This window comes from Rhinolophus sinicus, chromosome 2 (genome assembly GCF_057876585.1).
Source record: "Rhinolophus sinicus isolate RSI-liver-muscle chromosome 2, RSI-T2T, whole genome shotgun sequence".
NCBI classification, from domain to species: Eukaryota; Metazoa; Chordata; class Mammalia; order Chiroptera; family Rhinolophidae; genus Rhinolophus; species Rhinolophus sinicus.
Window position 1 is genome coordinate 187,901,045 of NC_142502.1, and position 16,595 is coordinate 187,917,639.

Genomic DNA, 16,595 nt, shown 5'->3' on the forward strand with positions numbered 1-16,595 from the left:
CCACGGCTGAACGCCCCGCTCCTGAGGCATCTCCTGAGGCCTCAGCGCAGCACTGTGCTCCCCCTGCTTCCGAGGGGAAGGGCAATGCCGGAGAGAAGATGCGCCGATCTCCTGTGCGGCCCCGGTTTCCTCCCAGGAGCCCTGAAACCCTGCGACTCACCTCGGGGGCCCTGGCCATAGAGAGCATCCAGGTAGCTGCCTGCTTTGCTGGTGAGGGGCCATGTCGTCAACCCTGCAAGGCTCCACCTGTAGGTCTCTCCCCTCTGCTTCTGGCTGCACTTCTCGGAAAGGCCTCTCTACCACCCAGGACCCTCAGCTCCTTCATAACATGGCCCACACTTCTTTCCCAGTTAGTTTTGTAGCAGATCTCATCTGCCTCTGTTTACCTTTCTGGGTCTCACAGACTTGGACTGAACCATGGGGTCTGAGTCAAGTGGTGGTGGCTGTTCTGTCCAGGCCTCTCCAGTTGAGTCAAAAGCAATGTTCTAATTTGTCTCTGGCTCATGTGCTCCCCAGAGCAGATTGCTTTTATGTGTACTATCTCCTGCGAGCTCTTGGACCAAAAATACTTTTATTTATAACACACTAGCAAATGAAAAAGATTTGTAAAATGATTCTTTCAGAACTTTTTGGTTTGATTAAAATTACATTGAGTAGCAATATTTCACAAAAAATTTCATAGCTCCCTGCCTTCTTACACAGGCCATAATGAACAAGATTTAAGCTTTTTCTTTTTTTTTTTTTTTTTTTTTTATGACTTAGTGGCCTGCTGGGTCTCAGTTCCCGCTCCCCGCATAAGAACGCAGGATATGGTGAGGCCAAAAAGAACACCCACGGAGCCATAGATAGGGGAGTCATACCACTATATTCTCTCTGGCGGTTGGGTTGGAGACACAGGAAACAGGAGCCACACAATTCTCAACCCTCATTGTGCCACTTGCAGGCTCAGCCACCACCTTCTTGCTAGCCCCCCATTTTTTTTTTCTGCTAGCGTAGCCACAGCAGTTATATTAGTGGCCAATGGCTCACTGGTTACAGCTGACGGCCAACTAGCCACAGCTGATGGCCATGCAATCACAGTTGATGGCCATTTACTACCTGAGCCAGCACCTTTCTATGTGAGGCCGAGAGCCTGGAAACTGCTTTCTGGGGCTCTGTCCTCACACTTAGTGTCACTATTCTAAACACCGATTTTTGCATGTGATATAATACAGCGATGCACTCAAGAATCACTTGAGTAGCGCTTTTATCCTCACACAAAATGATCCCAGACTTTTGAGCTTTTCGTAGTTTCCTTGTTAATCTGTCTTATCCTTCTTCTTCCCCTTTTTTTCTTCCTCTTTCTCCTCCTCCTCCTCCTGCTGGCTGCTTATTTAGGTTAACTATTCACTCCTCTAAATTTATTGCTTTTGGCATTCTATGACTTAGGAGGCTGAAATTCAAACTACTAGGGACGAAACAGGAATGAGTTGTATTGGAGGACATCTTCGTTCTGAAATGCTGTATCTGAGTCCACAGAGACTTAATTTAATCCAGCCGTAGGAAAGGTTGTGAGGAGGGGATGCACCTGGAAAAGCCACTTGTTGGCAAAGGGGTCATGACCCACTTGAGGTATGAAATATAAAGATGAATGAGAGATCTTGTATCAACCTGAGGTTGAAAAGCTCCACAAATGTAAAGCAATTCTCAAATAAATCTTTCATGTAAATATTTCGTTTAAAAAATCCTAAAATTTAACTGGGTAAATTCAATGTCCTGACTGTGATGATGAAAAACCTTGATGCTTCTTTACCACTTTTTTTTAACTTTTCTTCAAATTTTGTGAGTTTTACTAAACTCTCTCCATCTGTTTTCCAACACTTAACACTTCACCCTAACTCTTTGGCGATTTAAACAGATTTCAGTTTTACTCATTGGGTTAAAAGAAACAGTCTACTCAAATAATCCCAAGAAAACAGTGGTTGGTTATGGTTTGGTTTGGCTACATTTAACAGAAAATCTGAGTAGCTGTGACTTACCCAAACACAGACAGGGATTGCTGATGATTTGGCGGCTAGTCCAGAATCCCAGAATTCCTCTTCCTCTGCTTCATGCTCATACCCGCAGCTCCAGCCATCAAGTCTATATCCCAGATGGAAACAAAGGGCAAAGATAGAAAGACACATCCCCATTCATGTGCTGCCTTGTTGAGGGGTTTTCCTGGAGGTCTCCCTGGACAACTTTCACTAACATCTCCTTGATCAGAACCATGTCATGGGTCCCCTCTCTTGGAGGCAAGGGAAGGTCGTTTTTTGGCTGCTTATATTGCCATTCAAACCAAAATAAGATTTTGTTAGTAAAGAAAAATGGCCAGATAACTATTGGGTAGGGTGCTAGCAGGCACTAATTCATTGTAATAAACCCCAATGAACTCGGGACAGAAAGCCACCGGGGCCTCCCATCCCCAAACCATGGGATTCCATCTTTAGATGAGGGGCACGCATTCTCCCTCATTTTTCTGCTTCCCCATTTCTATCTTCTAGGTTTTCCTTTTATTTTTGGTACCTCATTTCAGCTTATAATGGCTACTCCAGCCCTGATTCCCTTATGATCTCTCACCTCAACCCCTGCAGACAGCTAGGCTAATCCGTGTGTTTCTCAGCCCAAATCTGGGAGGGAGGAGTCTGGTTATTATTTCAGACCAAATGAGTTCCTGGTTACAACCACACCTATCACCAGTGAACTACCCCTTATTTGGTGGCCATCTGGCCCAATTAGCCCCAGTCATGGGGCACTGGGCAGAATGTGGGCATTTAGTCCAGCTGCTAATGGGAATATGTACAATACTATAAACCAGGACATGGAGAGCAGCAATTGATTGGCACCTACGGTATGTACACTCAAGCTAAATGCACATTGGTAACCATCATATAAAGAGAAATCTAAAGGGTCGATCTTATCTCTGCTACTTTTTTTTCATATTTACTAATGCGCTGCCGATTAAGATTAGACTAAGGTTCATTTGACCACAGATGACAAAAGGTAAAGTCACAGTGAGTTGTTGGGCTCCGGCCTCCTCCCCTCCCACTATTTTCAAAATATCAGAAGGAATCCTATTTTTAATGAAGTCATTTGTGCTTCAACCAATGTCAAAATCAGGATTCAGTTATTTCAAATTCATATGTCATAAAATCATTTACTTTCACGTAGAACCAGTGTATCCTCTGACAAGAATATCATCATCTATATTTGGGTCAAAATCTCCTGCCCAGGTATCGTTTTTATGGCACTTTATAGATCATTCATCATGGGAGTAAAGGTATACCACCTCTTCCTTTCCCTTCCAAATTTACTGGGAGAATAGCTAAGTCAAAGTTTTCACATTTTATATGTTTTCTTAAAAATCCTGCTAGGGACATTTTAAGAAATTGAACTACTGAATTTAAAATAATTTCTATTAAAAATAAATAAATAAATAAATAAATAAATAAATAAATAAAAACCCACACCAATGAAATTCAAATAGTATAATAGATAGTAGCAGGAGTTCCAGTGAGGAATTTGAAACACATTCAGGCTCCTGCAGTGCTAATTGGAAGGAACTTTTTCTACTAGGTGAAACTTCTATAGGGTTTACTTTTGTTTCCTTCAAAATATAAGAAAATAAAACTATACACAGGTGAAAGACATCCTAAAATTCATGAAGTTAAAACATTGAAAATATATTGATTAGACAGAGTTGCCACAGATAGGTCTGAAATTTGTTCTTTGGTTAGTAGGAAAATTGAGATAACTAAGAACCTACGTGGTTGTGTTAGTTGCGCACTTTGAAATTTGTTACAATACAACACAAACGTTTCTACAAAACCAAATTTAATATACAACAAACACTCACCATGTAAACACATGTTTAAAAAAAATCTGGTAATTCCAAGGGTCACTTACAGGCTTCCATAAAAGCATTTCATATCAAGAATCTCAATACAGAATGATTTCTATGTCAAAATACATTTACACCGTAAATTGTTTATAGAAAAAAAAAAAAGACAGAGAAATGGAGTTTGCTGGCATTGAATTCAATAGCAGCAACTGCCCGATATTTTTCCTTCATTTCCTACTTCAAACATTTCTGACATACCATGATAATCTACCCCTCTATACTTTGTCTATGCTTTTATTTACTCAATTGGCCAGTTAAAAAATCTCGAGACATTACTATCATGCTTATTCCAATTGTCAGCAGCTCAAACCTGCCCGAAGCATTCCCATGGGACCTACTCCTCTTCCCATCTGACACCCAGCACTTTTTAAGCCTGCCCATGACATCAGTTCTGAGGACAACATTTTAGGAATTGAACAGTAGTTATCAAATGCAAAACTGGGGGAAAAAGTCACATAAAAACCACAAGCGCAGATCGATCACACAATTTTATTAGAGTCTTTTGAACAAATGTATTCCTCTGTGAAAAACTCTTGCAAAAGAGACATTGGGGTATACTATTTTCAACCCTGAGCAATAACACTGCATACCAAGGAGGGTGGGTCAAGAAGCTGGTTCCATTGAAGCACAAGCACGAGCCACTGATATTCTCTATGTGATCAGGTTTTTACAAAAAAATACATAGTTTTCAATAAATAATGCTTAATTTTACAACTTTGATACAGCAATGTCATACACTGTTTCAACACACTAAACTCTGCATGCTAGATAGTCTACGAGAAGACGAAACTTGGCCATGCATTTTCTGTTTCCCTAGTGCTATCACACTCCGTCCTCCAGCGCACGGCCCAGGGAGCTCTCCCCTCTCTCTGTTTCACAGCATTAGGGCGTGCGCTGGCATGCAAACTCTAAAAAGGTCCCCCCCACAAACCACTCAAACTTCTAAACAAAAGAGTTTTTCGGCTTCTCTGCTCCCAAACCTGGAGTGGCTATGAAAGTAAGGTTCACGTGGCCTCGGAAAATACAGACTTGTTGTTGACAGGGTCATGCTGAGAACTGCTCTATAGCAGTTTTGGTGGCCATCACGAAGCATTGTGAGATGCCATAACCACTAGGAGTCCCAAACTGGAAAAGTGGGCCTCCATTTTAAAACAGTCCATTCAAAAAAAGGTGTCACAGAACAAATGCAAAAGACTCTTAAACCCACAACATATGTACAAGAGTAAAAGTTGACACGATGGGAAATTAATGGTAATGGCATATAACTTTTCTCCCTATGTATGTAATTCAACGGATGGGGCATCGTGTTTTTCAACGTAAGCTAGATGAAGCAAAATGTGTTAGAGGGCCCTTGGTCTGTATCTGTTTGATCAAAATTCTTTCTATGGTATATTATTATTTCCAGTTGCTGTTTTTTTGTTTTTTGAAGGAATGTAGTACATCTAATAAAAGCACGTAAGCATCAAAGTCACTTCAAGGACCCTAGGCTCAATGCTTTTGAAGCATTTTCAAACTATTTTGTCATATTGCTTTATTTTGACATTTTCACAACAGAGAAAATCCAAGTCAACGTGACTACAGAAAAGAAGTTTGATCAAACAATGAGAAAGGAGCCTCCTTGCACATCCAGGGTGTTTCCATGGTTCTTAAGAAACCACAGCTCAACTCGATCCTATTGCTTTTAGTGGTTTGTTTCCTCTACAGAGAAGTGATGTGTTTGCAGCCGCAGGCAACCCGAAGTTCCCAAGTCATTGAACACAGTCCTATCTGTGCACTGGCAGAGGTATTGAATCTTTGAAGAGTATCTCTACCCAATAAAATTATTACTTTTATACACGGAACATTATGAACTTATGTTTCCCTTTGTAAGCCATTTTATACTTTCTGCACTTTTGTGCTTTTATTGAGTATAAAAATAGGTCTCCTTTAAAATTCTGTTTAAGTTCACTAAAAAACTACTTGTTTGTGAAATTCTCTTATAAACTCACTGCATCCACATGTAATAGGTAAAACTAATTAGGCAGCTCATTGAGATAGGTAGTGTTAAAAAAAATAACTACAATGAAAAGAAAAAACAAATGAAGATATGGAAGGATGCAAGAAAAAAGCCAGTAGTAGCAAAGTACAACGGAAGAGAGCTGAATTTAATAAATTTTGTTTCATCTTTATTGTGATGGAAAACATGGACTCCACTGAAAGGGGCAAAAGAAGCTGAGTGCATATCAAAGAGCAGAATTTGCCAGATCAAATAAAAAGGGGATATGGTAGAATCAAATAAATGAACAGTGAGAAAGAACAGATAATTAAAATAAGCCCAATTTCTGAAAAGCAAGTGCGAGTCATTCCATGGAGACGGTTACTTTGGGAACTCGGAAATTCCTGTGTTGGGATACATACTAAGGCTCAGTCTTGGTTTCCTCCCGGGCCTAGGCTATACAAAGGGTACTTGAAACTGACATTCCTAATGGAAAGTTTATAAAATTTGGCCCTTAGAATAACTGAGAAATATCCTGAAAAGATCTTCCCTGAAACTGTAATAAAGAAAGTTTCTTATCTACTGATAAAATTGACAACTCAGTAAACTATTTTTGCTGGTCATCCTACATAAGAAAAAAGCACAAATATAGTTGCCTCAGAAATCTGTTAAAAGCAGGGGACCACACAGTAAAAGAGTATAAAGATTCTATAAATGGGAGAGTCCAAGAAAAACCTCTCTCCAAAATGTCCACAAGGATACATATGCCCATTAGAAGAAAAAGTAAGAATATACATATCATTAATTATATCAGAGAATAAAAAAGTTAAGATTGATATATATATTTATATTGAATGACTACTTTTAAAATAGAGCAACTTATTTGCTTTATTTCTCAGATTCCATGGGCAAGTCACTTAAATTCTGAAGTGAAAAACACGTGTACATTTCTTATACTGTACCACTATCAAATGATTATGGTTTCAACTCCCAGAGAAGAGAAAAACAAGTCTTGCCTTCTGAGTCTTTTTGTAAAAACAAAAACAAAAACCTAAATCATCCTGACTGCTATGTGCATGCATATTTAAATCACTTTCCCTTGATTAATTAACATTTAAAAAGAAACACCTTCTGCCCATAGTTTGTAATTTTTTTTCTAGCTAAAAGATAATCATTCTACAAATAATTTGCCCTGTGAATGTAGTCATTCATAACATACATAATATTTGCAAAGCAGTTTAAATACACTGCCTTTCATTAGCATTGTTTTAATAAAAGGGATGCATATCAGAGTGTAAGAACTGGAAGATTATTTCCACAGTTTAAAGAATTAATAAGAGAATGCTGGTTCAAGTTCTTAAAGATGGAAATCTTACCAAAATGCTAGCATCAGAGTCTGTGAACGTTAGAAACAGCAGGACACCCAATGGCGAGGCTGCAGTGCACTCAGCCCCCACCCCCACCCCCATGTTACCATTTTAAGATATTCTGTCAATGCTTAAAAATAAGACTTACTTAAGAGACTAAAAAAAATGCAATTAAACTTTTATTGAAGACTATCCAGTGGCAAGAATACCATGTGTATTATACTATGTTTTAGACATTCATAAAGAATTCATTAAGACTGATTTTCACAATGCATTCATCAAAACAGCCTTAAATATTGTTAAAAGCGCATTCAAGCGCCTGTCCTGAGTTCTAACAGGTTTTTAATTTAGATCGCTGACAATCTATTTTTCTCTTTTACTATCAAGAAATTAGGCTACATAACTTTTTAAAAAATCAAGACTATTTGTTTCCATTCTGAGGCCAAATTACATGATACTAATTTACTCAAAGTTCCTACCTCACCACAGAAAATGTCCAAGATTCCTCTATGATTAAAACATAAAACACATGCAAAGTTTTCAGATTTTCAAAATACATAGACTCAGTCTTATCAATGGGTTCGTGTTTTCAACCAGATTTAGAACTGCAGCAGAGGGCAGCCACGTAAAATCACCAGCACAGAGATTCGTCAATTGTAAACCGCTGGTTCAATTATTCGTGGCTAAATAAATGTCCGACCAATGACTACATTAGTCTATTATTTGGAGAAAAAAAAAAGTAAACAATTGCAGAAATCCAGTTCTATATTGAGAACCTTATTAACACCATCAGCCCTTTCTTTTCCCACGTGTATTACTGAAATCTGATGGTTCATCGAAAGGAAGAAGCCACAGAAATCTGTCCATCTGCAGCAAAAGCCTGCTGGCTTCGCATCCCGGGGTGGGGGTGGGGGCGGAGGCTGGCGGGGAGCCGGAGGAGGCTGCGGGAGGCCGGAGCTCGGAGCGCCGCGGCAGGACAGGCAAAGGCAAGTGGGCGGGGAGGCAAGGGAGCGAGGGCCCCTGCGGCCTAGCAGTTCCTGGCAGTGTGAGGACGCTTCCTTTTGGTCTCACCAAATCTCAGTAAAAATGGAGACCAGACCTTGGTAAATCGTTTCAGTAGGTTAAAAAAAGAGTCGTGGTGATTTGCACCGACTGCACAAAACCTCCCCACTGCAGGCGCTACAGCTCGGAGAGGTTGAGCCCGTGGCCTCCCCGCCTCCCTTGGCGCGGCCCCGAAGAGGGGCGGAAGGCACCGAGTGGGGCCGGAACCGGGGCCTGCCGCGACGGCTCGAAGACGCAGGCCAGGGCTGGGAAGATGCGCGTAGGGGAGAAGAGGGTGGACTGCGCAGGCAACCGGTCCCCAGAGAGCGGGCAGCGCGCGCAGGACGGGGTCGCGCCCGCGCCGCCTCCCGAGCCCCGAGAAGGCAGTAGTAGAACAACCAAGAAACCGAGCCACCTCCGAGGCTGCCCTCGGGGAGACAGGTTCCCGGGCGGCTCACGAGCCGGCGCGCGCCAGAGCGCCGGGATACAGCGCAGGATACGCCGCGGCCTCCCCGCGGGGTTTGCTTTCTGCCTCTCGCCCCACAGCCCGGCGACTCCCCTTCCCACCCGGTGGGCCTCGGGGCACCATCGCGGGTGTCCCCGCCTGCCTCCAGGGCCAGAGGCGGGGTGCGCCAAGGCGCACACGGTGGCCGGGCTCTGCCCCTTGGGTACCGGGCCGCCACCCTGGCGCCCTCGGTCCCCCCACCCTCTCACCGGCGGCTCGGCCTGTACGGATGCCTTGGAGGCCGCGGGTCCAGATCGCGGCGGCCCTGCCTTCCTTCCCCAGCCTCCCGCTTGCTCGTAGCCTCCGTCCCACAGCGCCCCGCCGGGCTGGAGCCTTTCTCCATCCCCACCGCGGTACCAGCTCTCCGGCCCGGGATACCGGTTAAGAGACGGACACCGACAACCTTTCCCCTGCCCTCGTCACTACTCGAGGTCAAGAACTGGGGCCGCGCTCCCCGCCAGCATCTACCACAGCGCACACGCGGAGATGCAGCGTCCAAAAAAAAAAAAAAAAAATTCAAAACGGTAAACGGTTGCTCCCACCCTCAAAGTGAGAGCGGCAGGGATCCGAGCGCCCCCAGCCCAAGGGCGCGTCACCACCACACGCAGCCCTGCGCAGAGAAAGCACACCCCTGGCGAGCGCAGGGCACTGACTGCGCGCTGGCACCCGGTCCTCACCGAGTCTCCCTTCCCAGCCAGCTCCCCAGCCTTTCCGCGCAGCCCGCCCGTCAGGATGGGTGGGGAGAGAGCGGGAGTGGAGGAGGAGGTGAGGAAGGAAGTGGGGGGTGGGGAGAAGCAAAGAGGCAGAAAGAATCTTCCTCCGGTTTTTAATAACTAGTCATTGAAGAAGAATCGGCCTGCCAATTGAGCACTTTTCAGCCTGACCCCTCTAAATGTGGACTTCTCTTCCGCCACTCCCACCGCGCACACAACAGCCTCGTCACTGAATGCGCTGCGACCACAGGCTTCCAGTTTGACTTTCATAGAGACTATTGGCGATGCGAGTTTCTATCAGTTCCAGCTGATTTATTAAAATTGTCAAGATACAGACTTCCAGCACAAAAAAAAAAAACACAAAAAAAAACAAAAAAAAAAAAACAGGCAATGATGTCGACAGTGCATTGAGTCTGCTTTGCCACCATTTGCTACAAAATATGCAGATGGTCTGTACTTTATTTAGATTATATTGCACAAAATGAGAAACTTTTTAAACTATGTGCCTTTTTTTTTTTTTGCTAAAAATCGAGAATCCAGTTTTAAACCTTCCATCTGGGGCCCCATCCACATATCACAGCGTATGAGATACATAGTCCTACTATATAGTACAGTACATATACAGTCTTTAAACTAAGATAACAGCTCTGAGGTCTATATCACCATTTTCAATAAATCTTTACCTACAAATATTGAACAAATCTCTACTATAGCTGTACAAAAAAAAGTTTGCTTTTTTTCTTTAAACCACAAGGCCTTTAGATGCAAGGATTATTTTTAAATTTTAATCCTTTTTAAACCAGGACATAACGTACCAACATACTTGCATGCTAAAAAAACAGAGGAAAAAAAGAAATCGAAAGGGAAGAAGTGCCTGAAAGTCTTACTGGAAAAACACAGCAAGAATGTTCCCTTTTCACTGTACAAAAATACGCCTGAAAATATATTAATTTTTAAAAAAGACTGAGGTCTGTTATGTATCAAAAATGTTTCAATACCTTTTGTACTGAGGTCTAGGCTGTCTGGTATTCAATCAAGGAGGTATAAGGGAACAAGTTACAAAAAAAAAGTTGGCAAGTAGAAATCACATTTGTAAAACCATAAACAATTTGATCTGAAAAGTAAACTCTGATCTTAAATCAGTTCACAGTTTTTTTTTGTAAGCGTTTGTACAGTCTGCATTTTTTCAAGCTCCCTGCAGTTTTGTTAAGAATCGGATGCATAGAAGACATCAGTTTTCTCCCTCCAAAAAAATAAAATTAAATTAAAAAGTTGCAATGGTCCCTTTTTTTGTTTTTGTGTTTGTTTAAAAAAAAAACCAGTTCTTTAAGATCTCTTAAGGAAAAAAAAAAAAAGTCTCCAACCAACTCCCTAGCGTAACAGTTGTGCTGCCAAAAGGGTCCTCTGCAGACGTCTTCCAGACTTCAAAGACCGACAAGCTTCAAACCGCGTCTTCCGGAGCGGGTCCTCCCTCCCCTCCCCCGCCCCTCCGCCTTTGTTGCCAATCACGAATTTCAGGAAAAAGAAATAATTACAAAAACACATTTTGGGGGTAAGGGGAATCACAACTCCAGACTAGGTATGCAACTACCTTGAGACACGATAAAGGAAGGGGGAGGAGGGGGACAAAAAAATAAAAAGGACAGGAAAAATGTTTTAAAACTACTCATTTCACTTTAACTCCACCAAAAATTTCAACCTCTTTTCCAATTTCTTTGTGTCACCACATCACATCAGCATCTTCTCTCCCCTCCACCCCACCACCACCACCACCACCACCCACCACCACCACCACCAGCACCGCCACCACCGACACCACCAGCACCACCACGACTTCCTCCCAAGGACCCCTGCGCTGCACCCGCCGAAGGAGCGAGCAGCGGGGCGCCGCTCTCAATACGTGAACACCAGGTCGGAGAAGTTCGCCTCCAGCCAGTCCCCCGCGATCATCTCGCTGAGCTCGGGCGTGCAGTAGTCGGGGAACTCGAAGTGGGAGCCCAGGCTGCCCTCGCTGAACGAATCCAAATCCTTATCCACCAGAGACAGGGACAGGTTCCCGGCCGCCGCGCCGCCCCCCAGCTGCTGCTCGCTGGCGCTGTGCGCGCTTTGGGAGAAATTCAAGCTCAGGTCGAACATCAGGTCGTCGGCGTCCTCGCCGCCGCTGCCGCTGCCGCCGCTGCTGCTGGACGAGGACGAGGAGGTGGAGACGGAGCGCGAGGACGCGGGCGACAGCGCGGGCTGCGCCAGCGGCGGCGGGTGCTGCTTGGTGATGTTCTTGAAGCTGTAGTAGAGGCGGCTGCCGCCCCCCGCGCCCGCGGCCGCGCCCGCCCGCACCTCGTCGTACAGGCTCGCGCCCTCGGGGGACTCGGCCGAGCTGCTGAGCGTCGGGCTGGCGGGCACTTTGGCGACGTTGTAGCGTCTCAGCAGCTGCGGCGCCTGCTGCCCGGGCGGCTGCGGGAGCTGCGGGTGCGGCGTCTCCTCGTCGTCCTCGTCCGCCTCCTGCTTGATGCGCAGCTGCAGCTCGTCGTCGTCGTCGTCGTCGTCGTCGTCCTCGTCCAGGAACACGCACTTGACCGTCTTGCCCGCGCCGCCGCCGGCCGCGCCGCTCACGCGCAGGCTGCCGAGCACGTAGTCGTCGGCCGCGCCGCCGTAGTCCCCGGGCTGCGCCGCCCGGCCCGCGCCCGCGCCCGCGCCCGCCTTGGCGCCGCCGGCCGCGGGGGCCGCGGGGGCCTTGAGCTTGCCGCACTTCTTGCCGGAGCCCTTGGCGGCCTTGGCGCCGCCCGCCGCGCTCTTCTCGGGGCTCTGGCTGGCGCTGGGCTTGGCCGCGGGGTCCATTTTGGGCTTTTTCCGGGGTCGGTACTTGTAGTCGGGGTAGTCGGCCATGTGCTTGAGCCGCAGCCGCTCGGCCTCGCGGATGAACGGGATCTTCTCGCTGTCCTTCAGCATTTTCCAGCGCTTGCCCAGCCTCTTGGAGATCTCGGCGTTGTGCATGTCGGGAGACTGCTCCATGATCTTCCGGCGCTCGATCTTGGACCACACCATGAACGCGTTCATCGGCCGCTTGATGTGGCCCGACGCCGTCTTGCACCAGTCCGGGTCGCTCTCGTCCAGGGCCACCGGGCTGCAAGCCATGAATTCGCCCTCCTCCGTGTCCAGCGCCTCCCGGGGCAGGTTGCTCTCCGCTTCCGAGCTTTCCGCCTGCTGCACCATGATCCGCTGCAGGGCTGGGCGCTCCAACCCGGGCCGCTCGGTCTCGTGCGGAGGTCCCCCTCCCCCTCTCGCCCCTCCACCTTCCCGGGCAAGTTGCAAAGTCCTCGGTACCCCGCGGCCGCGGCTCCCCCCCTCCCCCCGCCCCCCCTTCCAGGCTGCACACAGCGGCTGCGAGGGCTTTGGCGGCGACGGCCGCCCGCGCGCGGGGGGCTGCGGCCGCGACGGGAGAGGCAGCGGCGGTGGTGGTCGAGGCAGCCCGGGACCCTTCTTCTCTCCCGCTCGCGGCTCCCGCTGCACGCGCCGGACCCCGAGCACTCCCAGGCGCGCGCGCTCCTTCTGCAAAAAGTTGAGGGCTCTCTCCCAACTAGTTATCAGGGTGTCATATGGGTGACATCACTCCCCGCGCCAGCCAATGGCTGGGCCCGGGCTCCGCCCATCTCCCTTTATTAATTCTGAGACCCCGCCCCCTCCCCCGCCCTCCGGGCTGCTTTGCAAAGATGGGGGTGGGGGGCAGGAGGCTTGTCTAGAAATATGTTATTTTTAAAAAATCCGCGTGTGTGCACAGATGCATCTCTCCCCGGGATGCTGGGGGGCCGCGCGCGATACCGCGGCGAGTGGGCGCGCCCGGGCTAATAGGGCTAGTCCGAGCGCCCGCGCGAACCGATGACCGGGTCCCGGGAGAGGCCCGGTGCCCCTTTGTGCCCGGTCCCCGAGAGGCCCGTCGGTGTGAGCAGATGGGGCGCGTCCCTCCCCGCGTGCACACACGCGGGCTCGCGCACAGCCTGAGATGGCGGATGCAGCCCGACCCGCCCCCGGGTGGGCGAAGGTGCTCTACCCCACCGCGCGCCCCCGGCCGAGCCCGCCAGAGTGCCCGCTGCGTCGCCGACCGACGGAAGGTGGCGCTTTAACACAACACCTTCTTGGGCACGTGGACTCTTTTATTCTTTTCCCTTACTCTCTTTCTCTAAAGCAAAGAAATCCATTTAACGCCCTAGAGATTTGAATGCTCTCTCCCCCATTTGCATTTTTCTGTTTTATTCTTTTTCTCCATGTGTTTCCCCTCCTCCGTGGGCTTTGGGGACGCCGTGGTGCGAGTTTGACTGCGCCCGGCTCTGCGCGCTAGATTTCGCGCGCCGCGCCCCAGGCGGAGGCCGGAGTAACGGTCAGTGGGGTTTGGCTGGGGCCGGGTCCTCGCGTTCAATGTGGCCATTTCCGAAGCTGCTCTGAGCCAGGTCCAGGGGCTGACGAGCGTCAGCACAACCCCGCCGCGGCGTCACCTGTCCCCCTCTCTCAGCCCTCTCCCAAGTCCCCTCCCGCCAGCTCCCTCTCTCGCTCCCGGTGCTCCTCTTCTTCCTGGTCCCCTCCCCCCTCACAGTCACCAGCGCCCTTCCGAGCAGCCTCCTCCTGACACCTAGCAAGGAGCCAGGACATTCTGGGTCATTCTCCTTTCAGGTAAACAACAGATCACAGAGAAACCCAGGTGCACCCCAAGTTTCTAGTCGAAATATTTCCTCTGTCTGTGAAAAGGTGGGAGGGACTGCTCTTGGCACGTCGACGCAGGGAGCAGGCTACATTATGTGAAGCAGCCTCAGGACCCGGCGATCTCGCTGTGCCACTTCCAAACCCCTTTTTCTTTGTGTCTTTATTTAGTCCCTGTTACCCATCTCCGGTTATTCTGGGGGCAATTAAAAGAAAACCGCCGCGTCCTACTCTTTGTCTGTCGTCATCCGTGTCTTCACACCCGCCAGCACTGGGGAGCTGGCAACTTTGAATAGTTCCTAAGATACTGCCCAGAATATTTTACAAGTCAGCAGCAAAGACTAAGAAAATGACCCAAAGCCACTTCCTTTCAGGTGCCCTCCTCCTCGCAAATTGTACTGCATTACCTAAGCATTGTATCCCCACCCCCCCAAACTTTAATAACACAACGGTACCATGTTTTCACAGAACATTATTTGAAAAAAAAATGACCGCTTCACTACCCTCTCCCCCTCCCCCATATTCTTCCTAAAGAAAAACACTGTATCCAATACTTGCAATCTTCAGGCCAATAATTCTGGCAATTTATATTTTTAGGGCTATCGGAACCGAATTTACAGTCATTTATACAGGCGACCTGAAGTCAAGCTATAATAAAGCCCAAGGCAGGGTGTGAAGATTCATCGTCACTCCCCCAAAGCCAGCACTGCATCTTGTTTTTCTCTCGCTTCACACATTTTCCAGCTATTGGGGACACCATGGAGGGTAGAGCGGAGAGAATGGTGAATTTGCACCCCTTTTCCCCAACACATGACAGATCCACACTCTAGAGGGCTGGGAATAATTTAGCTGAGTTGCATTATTTTCATGCAAACTCTGGGCACAGAGCTTTTTAGACTGAGAAAATGTGCGTTTGAAAATCGTTGGCAAATCCAATATATATCTGCCTTCTACGCTCTATAGCAAAGATTATTTTCTGGTGAGAATTATATGAGCATAGTAGGACTGAAAAATAATCAGTTTTATTCTCATAGTGCTCTGATCTTCATAGAGAAAATGTAATTTAAAATTTAGTCTTTCAAATAAGAAACATAAAAGAAAGATGGATCATTTGTTTGAGAAGATAAAGCCAGAGGGGTGGGGGGTGGGGTAGTCTTAGTGTGAGAATCAGACAGAGGAAGTGATGTGACTGTGTCTTTCAATAAACACTCTGCAGAGACTGGAGGTGGTAAAGCAGGCGTGGGGCTTGCACAGGAATTTCCAGAGCCACCTTCCACTGCTAGACTGTAGACAAGGTAACACAATTTGCAGGCAGGATTACCTAGATTGCTGTTTTGTAACATGGATCCACCCAACAATTTAATGTTACTGAATTTAGTGAGGGCTTCCAGTGAGGAAAGGAAAAGAGAACTAAATAACTCATCTGTGTACTTTTTTTCTTTTTAGCTTGTTAAGGGAAAATTTGAACATCGTTTTTGAAAGAGAAATGGGAACACGTTTCAGACCTGCATGTTTCTTGCAGGAAGAGTACTTACTCATGAAAAACAGATGTTTGCACCATCAGCAGTAAGCAACTATTGAAAGGCCTTTTAAGCTAACAAACAGAAAAAGTGGCCTTCTCTAATGACATACCTCTTGAATGTCCAATTTGGTAAAGTGGACATTTATCTTATTTTTTAAACCACTGGCTATTTCAGGATTAAGCCCATCAGTCATCTTTTTATAGCCAATATACACTTCATTTTTGTGTGTATATCTATCAATGCACTTATTTTATAAGCAACATGAGCAATTTTCCCACTAACAGTAAACATTGTTGGATACATAATTAATGTTCAGAGTCTTAAGATTTACATTTGATTAGAGCCACAAATGACTATTTTATGGTTATTGCTATTATTATCTTTTTACAATCGCATCTTTACCAAAAACCTTCATTTATAACGACTATTATATAAAGGGGTAAGATATTCTACAAAATCTCAAAATTATGATAATGCAATCAGGACAAATATGAAATGTTCCCTTTTCCTCTGAAGAAGAAACAATTTGCTAAGCAAATAATACACTGAAAATATCACTGGGTAAATATCTCACTCATTGACTAGGACATGCCCTCTTTACAAGTGTTCTGAGGATGCTGAAAGGAGGCCACACAGGAGGACTCTTTTCTTCTCTCTAAACCCACTCTCCCAAATGCATCCCTCTGTCCTTCCACATCCAGCTGTGTCTTCACATCTCTGCCTCAGACCTGAGTCCTGAATCTGGATCTGAGTATCTTCTGTCTACAGAGCAGTCCCCCATGGATGGCCCTCAGAAGTGGTAATGGGTATAGGTTGGCTCACCCTAGCACAGACACACACACACACAGACAGACACACACTCA

The 16,595-nt window shown here is 46.8% G+C and overlaps 1 protein-coding gene across 1 annotated transcript; it reads right to left on the reverse strand.

Moving 5' to 3' along the window:
• Positions 1-4,389: 4,389 nt before the first annotated feature.
• On the reverse strand, positions 4,390-12,834 carry SOX11 (SRY-box transcription factor 11). The gene has a single exon (XM_074331651.2). It carries the CDS (start codon positions 12,728-12,730, stop codon positions 11,414-11,416), a length of 1,317 nt encoding a protein of 438 aa, XP_074187752.2. The 5' UTR covers positions 12,731-12,834; the 3' UTR covers positions 4,390-11,413.
• Positions 12,835-16,595: the final 3,761 nt, after the last annotated feature.

Coding starts and splice junctions, on each gene's coding strand:
- SOX11 (XM_074331651.2), bottom strand. CDS start 12,730: ATGGTGCAGCAGGCGGAAAGCTCGGAAGCGGAGAGCAACCTGCCCCGG.